Source organism: Nannospalax galili, unplaced genomic scaffold (genome assembly GCF_000622305.1).
Source record: "Nannospalax galili isolate Female #2095 unplaced genomic scaffold, S.galili_v1.0 scaffold589, whole genome shotgun sequence".
In the NCBI taxonomy this organism is placed as follows: Eukaryota; Metazoa; Chordata; class Mammalia; order Rodentia; family Spalacidae; genus Nannospalax; species Nannospalax galili.
This window is the reverse complement of record NW_008360324.1, coordinates 3,477,910-3,493,800: the sequence shown is the minus strand read 5'-3', so window position 1 is coordinate 3,493,800 and position 15,891 is coordinate 3,477,910. Positions and strand designations below refer to the sequence as shown.

Sequence of the window (15,891 nt, the reverse complement as noted above, 5' to 3'; positions counted from 1 at the left end):
TGTGTTTGTGGTATACGTGTGTACTAGATTGTGCATAGACATATGAATATATGTCTATTCACATTTATATAAACATATACCTAGTCACTAGCATACAATGCTAAGATTATTAAGTACCGGCATGCAGTAAGTACTCAGTAAGACTTTCCGGTTGGTAACGAACATTCCTTCCTGAACTGTGAGATTTTGGTTCTCTGGGACCCCTGCCTGGCCACTCTGTTGCTTGGGCATTATTTGGATTCTGAACCAGGGTCTGAGGACAGCATGCTTTCAGGGTCAGGGCAGAAGCAGCGCTGTCAGTGAATTAATTGGTGGACAGTAGTGAACCATCAGGTGAACTGGCTACACACATGGGTGCACCAGCCTGTACATGTTTGTATTCATTGGGATAGTAGTGGTATGTAAGCTTATTTTAACTTGAATTCAGCTTTCCTACCCCCCATGAATTGATGCTTCTTTTTAGCATTTCATGCAAACCCTGAACCTAGAGTTCTTAAAGTGAAAGACTCAGAGGGAGAGACATTTTCTTCAGTGGTGTAGCCACTCATAAGGTGACGGTGCTCCAGTAACTAACCTCTCACTCATGCTTCTGTAAGCATTCTTGACTAACTCAATGAGTCGTCTACATAAACATGAAAACAGAAGGGATAATAGTTGGGAAGAGGAAGGGGATCAGTAAGAGCGGAGAGGGAGCAAGAGGGTGTACTTGGGGGAAAGTACGATCAAAATGTCTATTTTTAAATATTTTATTTATTTGTTTTCTATGTATGAATGTATTGGCTGCATGTATATAAGTGCACTCATGTCATGCAATGCCTACAGAGGTCAGAAGAGAGGGTCAGATCCCCTGGAATTGTAGTTACGAACGGTTGTTAGCCACCATGTGGGTGCTGGGACGCGAACCTAGGTCCTCTGCAAGAGCAAACAGTGCTCTTAACAGCTGAGCCATCTCTCCAGTGCCAAAATCAAAGTATATTATATAAATATATATGAAGATATTTTAAAAACAGCTTTTAAAAACTCTGTGACTAACCCTCCTTCCTTTTTTCATGGACAACTAAAGAGGATTGAATATATTCAGGGATGACATGTCCTTGTAGTCACTCTCTACTTGATTTGTCAGTGGAAGATAAGGTTTGGTCTTGGGGCAAAAGCATGGATGGAGTGACCATCACAGGACTCCCCAGCCTCAGATTCCAAGAAGGGGCACACGGCAATCAGGCAATTTGTCCTACGCACGTCACACATAGGACTACACCGGAAAGGGAGTATGGAGACCTGGGTTCCTGTCTGCCCTATCTTCATTCGTGGGAAGGCTGTGCCTTTAGATTACTGTACATCTACTTCTCGTCCATTCCCTGCCCTTACTCCAGTAAACAGTACTGTAAGTGTAGGGTGTGGCCCCTAACAGAGGTAATCAATGTCAATGCCCAGTAGAAAGCACCTTGCAATGGAGATAGTGCAAGTTTTCTGGTCAGCATTTTATCCACATGTTTGTATCTTGTGTCCTTTTTCCAACAGGTCAGGGAAAGAGCAGAAGGGGGCTTGTCCTGACTCTGTACTCACTGCCCAGCAGTGGGTGAGGGCACTTCAGCTGCAGCCATTAATGGGGAAACGTCATGCTTCATATATTGAAAAGATTTGGGCTGTAATCCTCCCAAATATCCTCTTCAATGTCATTATCCCAAATGCTAAAATCTCTCTAAATATCAAAACCCCTAAAATCTACAGGTCTGAAAGTCTAAGACCCTGCAAAATCTAAAATCACAAAAATACAGTTGTAGAAATAAATAATTGTAAAAAGTTCTTTAAGTGGCATTTTACATTTTTTTCCATTTCATTATTAAAATCCACAGTTTCATACAGAAAAATTCATTTTTAATACAATTGACACTAAGATGCACACACGTTTCTAATCTCTATATATCTGATTATTACTAGTCACAGTGGTTACTTTCTGAGCTCCTTGGCATCTGAGCATGGATATAAAGTCATCAGGTAAATTTCAATGGTAATGTTTTTCACATCTACTAATTATTAAGGAGCAAATTTTTGTGCTTTGAAGAGTTTTTTTTTAATTTATTTTTACATTTTACATTTTTAAAGGGGATTTACCTGAAAGATCTAAAAGCACAGTAAGAGTTAGGAGTACACCTCAGTGAACGAGCATTTGACCAGCATGCATAAGGCCCTGTCTTTGAATGATCTTGTTGAAAACAAAAATGGTAACATGACAGAACACTTTATAAACACTTTACATGATAAAATAGGCAATAATAACATATATATTTTGCAGGTGTACACACACACATATACTGTCAATCATACTGTTAGAACAATGATGATAAGACAGTTGTATTCATAAAGGAATACATCAAAAAGTAAAATATATGAATGAGTTTGCTATGTTGATAATTATATGCACCAAGCTTTGTCATTGTCCATCAAAATTTTTGTGTGGGGTGCTGGAGAGATGGCTTAGTGGTTAAGAGTGTTTTCTGATCTTCCAAAAGACCTGAGTTTAGTTCACAGCACCAATATCAGGTGGCTCACAACTGCCTATAACCCCAGTTCCAGGGGTCCAACACCTTCTTCTGGCCTTCATGGGTGCTTGCACATATATGGCATAGACACATGCACATAAGTAAAAATGACTATGTGGGGCTGGAGAGATGGCTTAGTGGTGAAGAGCACTGGCTACTCTTCCAGAGGACCTGGGTTCAATTCCCAGCACCTACATGGTAGCTAATGACCATCCAAACTCCAGTTCCAGGAGATCCAATGCCCTCTTCTGACCTCTGTGGGCATTTCACAACATGGGCACATGCAGGCAAAACATATATACACAAAAATAATAAATTAAAACTGTGTGAGACAGTATATTAGTTGCTTTTCTTATTGCTGTGACAAAATACCTAACAAAAGCTTTAAGGAAAGGAGGTTTGAGTTTGACTCACAGTACTAGGATTCACTTGTGGAGAGGTCATGGTACCAAGAGTGTGAGCCAGCTGTACACTGCATCCAAAGTCAGGAAGCACAGGTTGGTGAATGCTGCTGTCTGCTCGCTCAGCTTACTCTCTCCTTCTCTTTGGCTGGAACCCCAGCCCATGGACTGATGCTGCCTAGATCCTACATTCAAGGTAGGTCTTCTTTATTTTGGTTAAACCTCCATAGAAACACCCTCATAGATACACCAGGAAGATTGTTTCCTTGGTGATTCTAACCACCACAGCATAAGAGTTTTGATGAGATATATCAAAAACCTTCATAGATCACCAAAAGAACAGGGATCTTTATCTTTCAGAAATGAAGATACACAGGAAGACCAGCTCATTGCTTACAGACAAAGAATATTGTGAAAATCCTCTCCCCAAATTTGACCTTCTGCCCCTCTTTATACAGCGTTTCTTCAGCAGGGATTCCCAGGATGTTGGCTTTATGGTTTTTAACATTCAAGATTTGGATCTTTCAATATTGAGCTTTTTCAGGACTTCACAGATTTGCTTCTTCAGAGTTAAGAGATTATAGCATTGGACACTGTGCCTTTCAGGAATATGACTGGCTCCATACAGAAGTCACAAGAAGGGGAACTCTTTTGTGACCAGTGGGAGATTTCACTCACAAATGACGCTGTTGGGGTTGCTAGAGATTGCTGGAGAGAAGGAGAAAACACACAACCCCATCTATATTCAGCTTAGCGTGCCCTTCATCTTCTTAGTTATAGTCCTTGTTATAAAACAAAATGAGGTTAAGTCCCAAAGAATTGGTTATGCTAGTCCCTCAGGTCACAAAACAGTAAGAAGGCTAGCTGCCTGCTCCACCTCCCAGCCCCTAGAGAAATGTGGACTCAGCCAAGCCATGATTCTCCACAAAGCATTGCCTTTCAGAATTCTCACTCTCTCTGCATAACATAGGTCTAAGCCCTTAAGCTCTTCCCACAACCTTCCTTGTTCCTCCTAAGCATTCAAGGTGCCCATCAGCAGTCAGACAGCCCCCACAGTGAGAAGACTATTAAGTAAGGCATTTGGAAACTGACCCTTGTCTCCATCCATTCAAATCTCAGGCCTTAACCTTCTCTGGAGTATAAGGTCTGCCCCAAGAGTCTCAGTGTTCAAATCCAGAGTAATGAAAATCACCTGCGTGTTTCAAAACATCCAAATAGACTTTGCTTTTTTCTTTCATCTTGACATTTTGTGACATCCAAATACAACTGTGGGGGGTTCAGGTCAGCTGTCTGGTGAGTGGGCAGAGCTCAGCAGATGAACGGAGAGATTTGTCCATCCGTCTCAATACCCGTGTACCTGAATCTCTAAACGAAATGCTGGCATCTGTGATAGGAGCATAGTCTATGAAGTATTTTATTGTCCAAAGATGGAATTAATGGCAATGCCATATCTGTGTCAAACACACACAATAAAACTTTATGGTTCCTCCCCATGAAATACTTTGTTTATGTCACATGGGTCTAATCTACTGTTTTGTTTTGTCTTGTCACTTCCCCTCCCCCACCCTTTCCCTGCCCTCTTTGTCTCCTGAGGCCTATTCCCTTTGGAAATGCATTAGTTACCTAGGAAACCTTAATGTCAGTTTTTTATGAGTGGAGTTTGGTATAGCATAAAGTTAATTTATAGAGTAGCTTGGAATTCATGTCTTGACTGGTGAAACAAGAGACTTTGTTATGACAGCTAGATCCACCTGTGTGGCAGGGACACATACCTTCACTCCATCATTATGGGTAATTCTTGAAGCATAATTATAAATATGCATTCTATTTTACAAAATGAGTTGATTCATTGTTGCTCCCTATAATGAGTTATATTGTTCAATGTAAGCCCTAGAACATAATTAGTAGTAACAACAGGCCATTAATACGCAAGGCAATCTCTTAACAGTAGAAGGATGTCCTGGAATTTCCTTTTAAATGATGAGATGATTCTGCCTGAAAGGCAGAGAATGAATAAGGTAAGATTTGTTAAATCTGTCACCTCTGTCTCTCATGAGGACCACATTAGGAAATTAAATAAATTCTAAGTATGGTCACTACTTCATGCTGCTAATTTCTTACTGTCTTTTTTCTAAAGGAGAAAATATACATTCATGAAATTATATTAATAAAATATATATAGAACACAAATAATAAATGGTCTTCCTACTAAAGACCAGTATCACTCACCAGTGGGACTGCAAAATGTTTCAGTATAAGGACTGAAGATTGGGAACCGGGGTTTACATTGTGCCAGGCACTGTGCTGAGAGGTTTAAACTTCCTGGTTTTTGTGTTTTCATAGTGTTCCTAAGGGATTGACATTACTTCACAAATTCCAAATAACTTTTGACCTGCTAGGATCGGTCAAAAATACCTAGCTCCCAGGTAGAGGGCAATGTTAACCTCAGGTTTGTCTGGCTGCAAAATAGACTCTTCCAGTGAACTCTGACCTGTTAGTGTGGGGTTTTGCTTGCTTGCTTGCTTGCTGGCTTGTTTTCTATCATGCTAAAGAAAGTCAGTGAGAAGCTGGTGCTTCAGTTTGTTCAGTTATTAAATATAAGGTGGGGGTCTGAGAGAGTGTTAGAATTCCACATCTAATATCCCCACTGAATCTATGCTCACCTTCAGAGCAAAACCATACATTTCTGGGATGACAGAGTATTTAGAGAAGAGCTGGAGAACACAAATAAACAAACTACCCACCTTGCTGGGATAACTGCTCCCATTCGGGAAAAAGAAAAGGACCCCCCCCCCCCCGCCCCATAATGCCTCCTACATGCTCCAGGGCATTTGGGAAGAGCTAATTGGCGTGATTGCTATTTAATAACGCTGTAGCTGAGTGTATGCAGGAATGGCTAGGCAGCCGGAAGTCTGAGTGTGGGGAGACAAGGAAGCATGAGAGGTATCATTCTTCTCAGACCCTAAGTTCCCATTTCACGTACAAACACCTTTTGCATTCACTTTAATTGTTTCAGAAAGCTAGACTTTCTGGCTCCATCATCTGGAACAGCTGGCTGGGTGAGTGGAAGTGGGGATGGATGACAAAAGAAAGCATAAGAGCTACAGACATTCAGTCAAAGCTCCCCATGGCGCCCTCCAGCAACAGAGGATGCAACTTGCAGATATTTAAGGGTCGGCTAAGGTGTACTATTCATACAATTTCAAAGGCAAGAAAAAGAAAGGCAGTGAAGGCTGGCTACATGAGCCGAGGCTAGCTACATAACCAAGCTTATCTTTGCCATGTAGGGTCAAACAGGGAAAAGTCCTTGGAGACCTTTAGGTTCAAATCTTTCATTTTCTGGGTCAATATTTCACTACGAATTAACAACATGCTGTTGCTGTATGAAACACTCTTCCATTCCACATATGCACACAGTCCACTGAACCGAAACAGTAAATGTGGATTTTCAAGATATAAAGCTACAATAGATTTCCACCTTTCCATTTTGTTTCTGTTCAACAACCACAGTGTGGCGCTATTGCAAAAGATAAGGGTGGATCGAAGGCAAGTGCCTGGAATTTCTTAAGAGTTTTTAAAGGGGGCTTCGGAAAACTGAATCTGGTTCCTCCACTCACAAACAGTTTTGGGGAATCAGGACCTCAGATGAGAGAGAGAGAGAGAGAGAGAGAGAGAGGTGTGTGTGTGTGTGTGTGTGTGTGTGTGTGTGTATGTGTATGAGAGAGAGAGAGAGAGAGAGAGAGAGAGAAAGAGAGAGAGAGAGAAACACTAGTGACCTAAAAATACAGTCAACAGATGGGCTGTCAAGGCCAAGGCTTGGAGGCAGCGATCTAACTAGTCAAAGAAAGACAAGGCGGTCTACCCAGTGTGCACTCACTAGCTTCTTTCTTAGTCTGCACTTAGCTTTGGCTAGCTATGCCACTCTGGTCTTCCCACAAAAAAAAAGAAAAGCTTCTGTTTAGAAACTCGGATTTGCTTAGAAGTGACTGACCATCTATTAATCTGCCTGTAAATAAATGCACCTCTCTGTTTCCCTTTTCACCGACCTCTTTTTTTGTCATCTTGCTGGAAGACCTAGGTCAGCCTAAATTTAGCTTCTACTGAAGGAAGAGATAACCTGGAGCTCTTTGGTAGAAACACAAGGAAGGAGGAGGTAGGTGCCCTGCAGGAGGAAGGCAGTCAGTTCTCTGAAAGGTCTTCCACAAAGAAAAGGACACATGTTCTCCAGTGGGGGAATCGGCCCTCGGAGGAAAAGAACATCTTTTACCAGTTCTTATCCGGGTCTCTCTTTGGTCTCCTCCTCCTTGTCCGCCCCCCCACCCCCCAGACACCACACATATTTGGCAAGATTAAGGTGTCACCTCTCATATTACGAGGCTTGTTGATTGCCGGCAGAGACAGACCTTCCAGCTCCCTTGAGCTGGGTAACAATGCACTCTTCCTTGCCATAGCCAGGGCCCTGGCAGAGGGAGGCAGCCAGCCAGTGCACCGCATCTGCAGAATAAATCGGAGTCTTGAACTCTTTGCTGCCTTTTCTCCTTTTTCTTCTCACTTTTCATATTTAAGCGTGCCTCTCTTAGACCCCTCCTCCCTCCAGACTGCCAGTGACCCGGGAGCTGCCCGCACGTGTATTTAACCCATTCCTCCCAGCCCGGGAGCTAAGCAGCTCTTTAGTGGCAATCAGCAGAGCCCTGCGGGACCTGGAGCTGGAGGAGGGAGCCTCTAGACTTCGGCCCGCGGGGCTGAGACAGGCCCCAAGCCTTCCTTCGACTGCAGCGGGAAGGGCGGGGGGTGGAGTGGGGGGAGGGGGGAACAAGTGCGGGAAGTGGGGGAGGGCAGGGGCGGGCCAGAGGAGAGGGAGAAAACCGGAGCCCCAAACAGCACGCCCTAGCTAAACCTCCAAGGTGCTGTGTGGTAGGGTGAAGGGGGGAAACTCTGCAACCCAATAGGATCGGAAGGAAGACGCGATATTTTGGCAGACCGGAGCCATTGAAGGAGGACGCAGCCCTTCCGAGGGATCGCAGGAGGTTACATCCTTAGGCCTCCGTGGGCGCTTCTGGCCGTTTTCGATGTGGCAGCCACCATCAGCCAGGATAATGATGAGGCAGGTACAATCTATCTAGTACGCAGCTCCCAGACTCCCCATCCTTTCCCACCTCCCCTCGCCGCGCAGCTCCTCCTTGTGTGCGTCTCGGCCTGGACCGATGGGTGCAATTCTGGAGCTTCTTGGCGTTGAGCAAACGCTTCTAACTTTATCAAAGGAATCTGCAGTTTTTGAACCCGAACCTAGCTGAACTGTACAGGGGGTTGCTCATCAGACGCTTTAATGGCAGGCAAGGAAGAAACTGAATACTTGTCATTCTTTCCCATTGAGTCAAAAGGTCCTGGCCAGAGGTGGTGTGGAGAATGGCTGGGGTGGTAGGGAGGTGTGTGTGTGTATGTGTAGGTGTGTGTTCGGGGGCGGGGGTCCTTGGACATAAGTTCCACCACGCAAGAATCCGGGGAGGGTAAAAGAGCGGAATTCTCCCAGATTCTCGATTCCTTGACCCCTAAGCAATTTCCACATTTTTCTTGGACGGCAACTGAATAAAATCTAAATGGCTTGACATTGCAAATTCTGAGAACCAGTTCAAAGTAAGTGGGGACTAATAGCTAAAATTATCTCCAAATAAGACCTTTGCCTCCAACCTGGGCTCTTTTCCTCGAATGAATCTAGCTACCGTGGAAGTAAGCAAGCTTCCCTACTTTCCCGGAGCCCGGAAGAGGTGCGTTGCTTGGCTTTTCGGATGCTGGGCGGTGAGCGCTGGGCGGATGCTCAGCTGCAGGGCCGGGTCCTAGCTAGGAAGAAACGCCGAGAAGTTAGAGGCTGGATGAAAAGGGAGGCTAAGGCTCATCCCTCTAGTTTCCTTTCACGCTCGTGTGCGCGCGCGCAGAACCGCCCCTCCCTCGGTTGCTTGGGACCTCCACCAGCCCCTCCTTACCTCTGAGACTTAACCTCCCTAGACCCCCTACTTGCACCTCGGGTCCTAGTCCCCAGAAGGGGCGAGTTGACGGGAGAGCGATAGTTCTCGGGAGGGTTCCTGTTGTTAGGGGCGGGGGCGACGGGTGGGTTTGGTAGGGGTTGGGGAGGGATCCAGAGCTAAAAGGGTCTGAGGTTTGGAGGTGGAGTTTACGGTTTAGCCCCAACTTGCCTGAGGGAAGGGGCAAGAAAGTCTCTTCTGCCTTGTTTCAAAAATACGGAGAAAAAAATACATAAAGAAAAATATATATGAAGAGAAAAATCGGAAAGGATTTTTTTTCAAGAAGAATAAATAAGACAGATCGAAGACATTAAGGAGCAAAATGTATAATCTAAAGTGAATGTTTTCATTTCTTCTTTGGCTCTCGAAAAGGGAATCAAGCATAGGTGGTACGGAAGAATACTACTGATTTGAAAGGTTGTTTGTTTTCCTTTAAGAGGAGCTAGGAGAAGTGACCTCGTCCCTCCCACTGGTCCCAAAAGCAAACTCCCTAGGGCGCTGAAGCTAGGGTCTACAAGGCGCACCTCGGGTGGGGCGCGGGGGCGAGCAGCTTGGTGCGCAAGGGGTTAAGGCGCTGAGCGCGGAGCCATCTGGCCGGGTTGGCTGGTTATAACCGCGCAGATTATGTTCACGGGACTCAGAGTTGAAGGCTCCTCTCCTAACCCAACAGCTCCGCGCACCGCCCGGCGAGGGAACCCAGTGCAACTTTCTGCCCTCTTCTTTCTTTCTTCCTCTGGCTTTTCCCCGGCTGGGTCGTGGCTGCGGCGGGGGTGGGGGAGACTTTGAATGACCCAGCCCGAGTCCACCTTTCTCTTCATGTCGACGTCCCTGGAAATAGTCACACGGATGCCATGGTTACTTCTGCCACGGTAAGGGGAGGCTGCGGGCACCTTGGGTGGGCAGGTTGGGGAGGGGATTGGGGTGCGCGTAGGGAAGATTTTCCAGGGGGTCTGCGTGGGGGGCCCAAACTCCGCAGCCAGCTCCACCCCCATCGTGCAGCAAGCTCATAACTTTCCGGTTCTTGTGCCTTCCCCAAAGTTTGCGCTGAGATCTGCCTAGGCCTACGCGCAACCACAACCACCCTCCTTCCACACACGCGCGCGGATACCTCTCCCCACCTCCTCCTCCCTCTAGTCCCTCCGCTGCCCAAGAAACCGCCCTCCGTCTGCGAAAGTGATTAGGTTTAAGAAACCTGGATTGGAAAGGGAGTGAGGTGGAGGCGAGGGGAAGTGGGGGACTGCGGACCAGCAGGAAAGGAATTCTGCAGGACACCACCACACACACCACCACCACACACACCATCACCACCATCACAGGCACACACCTCCTACCCTCCTATCTGATTCTTCTAGAATGCTCCCGCGCATCCCATAACAAAAGAGGGCAGCAGAAAAACCGCGGGCGTAAGAGACCAGAGTCCCCGCACTACTCTCGGGCACGTGCCCTGCACCAGGCTGGCCCCTGTTCTCTGCAGGCTGGATCACCCCTCCAGCCCGGGCATGGGCTGGGGGAAGGGACACAGAGCTCAGGGCCTGTACCGTCACTTCCCAGTTTGAGGAGTTAGGACTCCCCGCCCTCCGGCGCATTACCTGCCTAGGTGTCCCACTTAAGATTTTTGTGGGAAAATGGTCCCCAGCCTGGCGCTCTTCTGTGTCATCGCCTACCCCACTCCAGGTCTTTGAGCAGATATTGGAACTAGCAGTCAGCCCGCAAGTCTGGGACCCCGCCAGGCAGCGGTGGGCACTGGGGCGTGGCTGTGAAGGGTTTTGCTCTCTGTTTCTAGGAGCGGTTTTAGGCCCCCGAGAAGTGGTGTTGGAAGGCGGAGAGAATCCGAGACCCCGCAGAGCTAGGTCGGTGTTAGGACCCAACTGACTAAACTGCTTCTGTTGCCCCGGGGCTCTGCACCGTGGTGGCTATTCCTAAAGAAATTTGGCACGTTTAGGAACTGAAGGTGCCGGGAACGTGGGCCGGAATGGGGTGCTGGGAGGAGAGCAGGGATGGGGTGCGGGGAGGAGGGCTGGATTGGGGTGTAGGGAGGAGGGCTCAACTTGTGGATTTCGGGCACCAGTGGCTGTACACCCAAGTGGTGCGGCTGCTTTGTAGGAATTTCGTGTTCTTCATGCGCGCTTCGGATGCACCTCACAGAGACCGAATGGTGTAGCACTGTTGACTAGTGGGGTCTGGGGCGGGAATGGAAATCGAGGCTCGGGTGGGATTCCTGGGGGCGGGTAAGCACCCTACAGATTGGTTCGGACCTCTGGCCGAAGGCGGGCGGCAGGTTGAGAGTCTGAGCCCAGGCTGTTCCTAGGAAGCGATCCGAGCTGAAGAACTGCAGACCGTGGGCCAGCCGACTTGTTTATGAGTGTGGAGAGGTTGGGGGCGGAGACCTGTTGGGGGAGGGGAAGAAAGACTAGAAGGGTGCGTGTACCTCCCGGAGTCTGGTAGGGAGCTCACGGGATTACAGTGGGGGCGGGGGTACCTGCTTTTCAGTAAAGACCTGCCTCTTTCGCTGCCAAACAGCAGGCGAGGAAATATCTGAGGACTCGGCGCTAAATGTCAGGTTGAGAGACTATTGTAAGGCAGAGGGAACTTTGCGATGGATACTGTTTTCTCTCTGCTCGGTGAAGTTTCTCAGCTCTCTCACCCAGCCCCGGTCCTGACTTGTTGCACAAAGAAACTTGAGAGATGGAATCCAGAAGATAAAACCCAACTACCTCCGCCTTAGGCTCAAACAGACCCTAGTACAGCGTGGGGTGGGGTGGGGGGGCTGAGAGGGGGAGAACAGACTGCTGCATCTAGTACTATGGAAAGTTTGCAGGCATTCCTCTCAGGAAGAGCAGCTTTGAGGAGGACTCCAGAGGATGGAGTTTTGTATGAATCTCTTGTGCCTACTAGAGACAGAGGACTGTGATTCTTGGGTGGCCAGAGAAAGACCGAGAGGGCTTTCCGAAGTCTCTGTGTAAGGACGGGGTAGGAATGGGAGGGTGGAGGTGGAGCTACAGCTCCATCCAACCCTGCTGATCTGGGAGGGGTGTGTTGGTGGGGAGCCTGTGGATGGGCATCTGTGTGCATAGCAGGAGATGAGAGCTTGTGGGAGCATAGGTGTAGCTAATGAGAAATCTGTGCCCATGAAGGGTGTCAGAGCTGGAGAAGTGCAGTGTGCTGAAGACAGATGGCTTGTGCATGCCTGCACAGACACATGGGGTGGGTGTGGTGCCCGGAGGATGGCTGGGCTGTGTATGTGTGGAAAGGTGGACAAGTGTGGAGGGCTGGACGCCTGAGGATTACCAAAGGGATGTAGAGGGGAGATTATTTAAGGGGAGTGGAGTGTTAACTTTATGAGCCTGTGCTGCTGGGGATTTGGCTAGAAGGGCATTGCGGCACATGGACGATAAAGAAGTATGGCTCTGGTACTCTTTGAAAGAGCATCACAAGGGAGGATGCTGGGTTGGCTTTTTGGTTTTCCCCTTCCCTGCCTGCCAGGAGAGGGAACTGGGGAAGTCTTAAATGAGGGGTGTGCGTTTAAGGAGGAAGGTTTCTGTGTCTTGGCACAGGGTCAGATGATAGGAGTACTGTGTGCAAAGACTGAAGTGAATAAAGGAATACCTTTTGCATGCCTAATGATAAGATTGTGCATTGTATAGTTTTATAAAATGAGCTTCTTATTTAACGGAGGAACCCACTATCAACAATTAATATTATTAAAGTTAATGAGATCGCTGCTAGATGCTCAGTTCATTGTTGGGTGCTGGGACATGGCACACTGCCTTGGAAACAGTCTTTTTCCATGCTCAGCTGACTGATGCAATGTTATCAGGAACAGAGAGAGCTCCCTGTTTGTTGAGGTTTCTTCAAGGTCTATAATTCAGTTTCTAGAGTGGTTGGGTTTATGGCCTATGGGAGCCAAAAGGAAGCTGACTTGTGGCCTGTAAAAGGAGGATAGTAAAGATAGAGGATGATGCATACTTTTGTGGATGGGTAGGGAGCTGGAGGGTTGCTACTGTTGCCTGAAGGGGGTGTGGGTGTGGGGTAGGAATCAGAAGGTGGTATATTCCAGGCAGAAAATGAGGGTCCTGAGCCAATTCAGGATGGAGTGTGCAGTGCCCTCTACTAACCAGAATGATCTTGATCCATGGAGCTGGCGAAGAGTAAGGCAATACTCAGGAAAGATGCGGAAAAGGCCTTTGCTCCTTTTTGAGGTTTCTGAGCTGTGAATCTAATGCTAAGCTAAGTGTGTTATATACTTGTGCAAGTGTGCTTACAGAGCAAAAGTAACTAGGAGAAAACTAGCCAATAGGAGGGGAAATGTTCATACATTAAGGCCCTTGTGAAGGGATATGGTATGTGCTCTTGCAGGAATTCTGTGTGTCTGGGAAAGGAGGAAATGTATCTTGGATGCTTAGATGTGTGCCTTAAATGAGCAAAGATATGGATAAAGGAAGAGCTGTTGACTTTGGGGAGTGAGGGCCAGGAGAGAAGCTCACTGAGCTCATATACAAGTAATGGGGTAATTGGGTCAAAGGGGAAAGTAATATTTTGGGGGTGCACACCTGCCCACCTGGACCAGGTGATAGAGAACTCCACCTGGTTAGCTTCTGCTTATATGAGGACATCTGGATGGAATACTTTATTTGACTCATGACATTTTTGACTTTATCAAAGAGTAGCTGTACTATTTTGAGATTCTCCCTCAACATTTTAGGGGCAATTTATCTCTAAAAGGAAAAGCTATTGTTTGTCATTGCTGGTGGCAGATATTTCTGAGTGCTCTTGGTGTGGTAGAAGACTGTCCACTTGAAATGCCTGATTTGGGTAGTTCTATCACTTTGTAATTGTACAAGTCTGAGGAAGTTTTCTAATTTCTCTGACTCTCCATTTATCCTCTTTGTAAAATGACAATATTAATAAGGACTTCAAAAGAAGGAAAATTCATTCCTCTTTTCCCATCAAGGCTTAAAGTGACTAGTTGTGAAAATTGTACGGAAATGATCTAATTAGACACAGGTGCTGGCCTCTGTAAGTCAGTGGGAAAATGGGATCTTTGCCTCTTCCATCCGCAATGCAGTCAAAAGTCTGGATAGACATCACATCTCCATTGCTTGCCCACTGGGTAAGCAAAGTTTCCCATGACTGCCTCAGTTTACTCATCTATATACTGGAGACAGCGAACACTAGCTTTTAGTTAATGGAAGTCTGACAGGTCTCTGAATTATTGAGGAAGAGAGGCAATACCAGAATCAGTTATTGATTTTTTTCAGAGACAAACATCTTGACCTGGAGGGCAGAGCACGTCTACATCTGGCCCTGGTAGCCTGTGATTCTGGTATCTCTGTCTATACCACAGTTCTAGCATTTAAAGATCCTAAACATCATGGGCACTTTATGAAGGAACATTTTTAATCCAAAGAGAACTCAGTTTCAGGAACAGATTCAGGTCATGCTAATTTGCACATTCCTGAGGTTATTTACTTTTTTTTTGGTCTTTTTGAGACAGGGTCTCCCTGTAGCCGTAGCTGGCCTGGATTCGCTATGGCGACCAGGCAGGCCTCGAACTCACAGAGATCAGCCTGCCTCTGCCTCTGCCTCTGCTGGGATTAAAGACATGTACCACCATGCCATCTATCTTCCTTCTTTTTTAAATCATTGACTATCCAGACCACAATGACAAAACAAATGTGACTTTGAAAACATGGAAACTAGTAATTGTCCTGGCATAGCTACCGTTTGAGTAAGAGAGAAGCAATGTCCAGCCATCCTGTGTTACTGTCAAGTTCTGGTTTTTTGGGGTTTTTTTTTCCCTAGATGATAGATCTTTGGCAGGCCCCAGCCTGCCTGGAAAGAGGAACCCTTGAGCTGATTTGTGAAATGCTGCATGCCCAGTGCAGCAGGTTAGATACAGCCACTTTCCCCAGAGACAGAGATGGAGACAGAGGCCCTGGAACATCCCAGTCCTCCCAGAAGTTAGCATACACTGTCAACTTCTGGCTCAGAGTCAAAGCTCCCATCCTTGAGTTCAGTGGCCATAAATAGTCAGGAGCTAAGCTATTTCCATGAGGCACTAAACCAATTCTTTTGCTTTTCTTGGCGAGATTGGGCCAATTAAGTTGATTGGAAGAGGTCACTGTTGATGGGTCTCACATTCCCCAAGCGGGACAGGCCAGCAGAGTTTAATTACATAACATTTCCCATCTCTGCAGTTTTACTCCCAGATGTATCAGATGTTCAGGCCTTTCCTCTTCCCCTCCATTCAGGATGCCTAATTGAGAAGGCTGTTTCTGCTGCAGGCTCCTCCAGGCCTCTTCCTGTGCAATTACAGGACTCCCACCCTAAGCGTAGGGAATGGAAACCCAAGTGCTATTTGGAGGTGAGAGAGGGGCTTTGGGCTGACACAGAAGATCTTTAAAACCCACCACTCTGTTTCAAGACCTCCCAGCTGCTATTCTCTTTAATGAGGCAGGCAGTTTCTGACTTTGGGGATATTGAACTAATGACCATTGCTAGGATTTTGGGTTGAGTTTTATAAAAGACTGAGTTTGTTGGAGAAGGACCAAATCTTTCACTGAAGAAAAGCCTAAGGTCCATGTGGTGCTGCTGATAAGGCCAGTGGATATGCTTTGCACATAGTCAAGCATGTGCAGAGGGAGACAAGAACACAGGGTGTGGGTAGCTATGTGTGTGTTGGAAGAGGCTTGAGCACAGGGGCTGCCCTGGATGGACAGGAGGTATTTGTAAAGCTTATGTTATGGGTGACTGGTATATGGACACCTGGCTCTTACTCAGTTATTATCAAATTGCTTCTCACAGGTGGATCAGCTTGTGGGAAAAAAGGAAGGCAGCTTCTTTTAGATCATTTGCATATGGGGACTGTGAGCTTTGAATTTGAGGCCAATGTCAATACTTCCTCATCCTCCTTGTCTGGAAAGATTT

At 46.7% G+C, this 15,891-nt stretch overlaps 1 protein-coding gene across 5 annotated transcripts in view; it reads left to right on the top strand.

Moving 5' to 3' along the window:
- The first annotated feature begins 7,806 nt into the window (after window positions 1–7,806).
- Window positions 7,807–15,891, top strand: part of Ntf3 (neurotrophin 3) — a 67,322-nt gene continuing 59,237 nt past the window's right edge. Inside the window, exons 1-2 of one of the 5 annotated variants that reach the window (XM_017796160.2) lie at window positions 9,747–9,833; window positions 10,748–10,814. Coding sequence is in view for 2 of the 5 variants with exons in the window: in XM_008825444.3 (XP_008823666.1) it covers window positions 8,014–8,052 (39 nt within the window). In the remaining 3 variants the exon portion in view is untranslated. Of the gene's footprint in view, window positions 8,053–8,338; window positions 8,579–9,604; window positions 9,834–10,747; window positions 10,815–15,891 lie in introns of those variants that run through there. The other 4 variants (XM_008825444.3, XM_029559848.1, XM_017796159.2 and 1 more) reach the window with 4 other exon arrangements.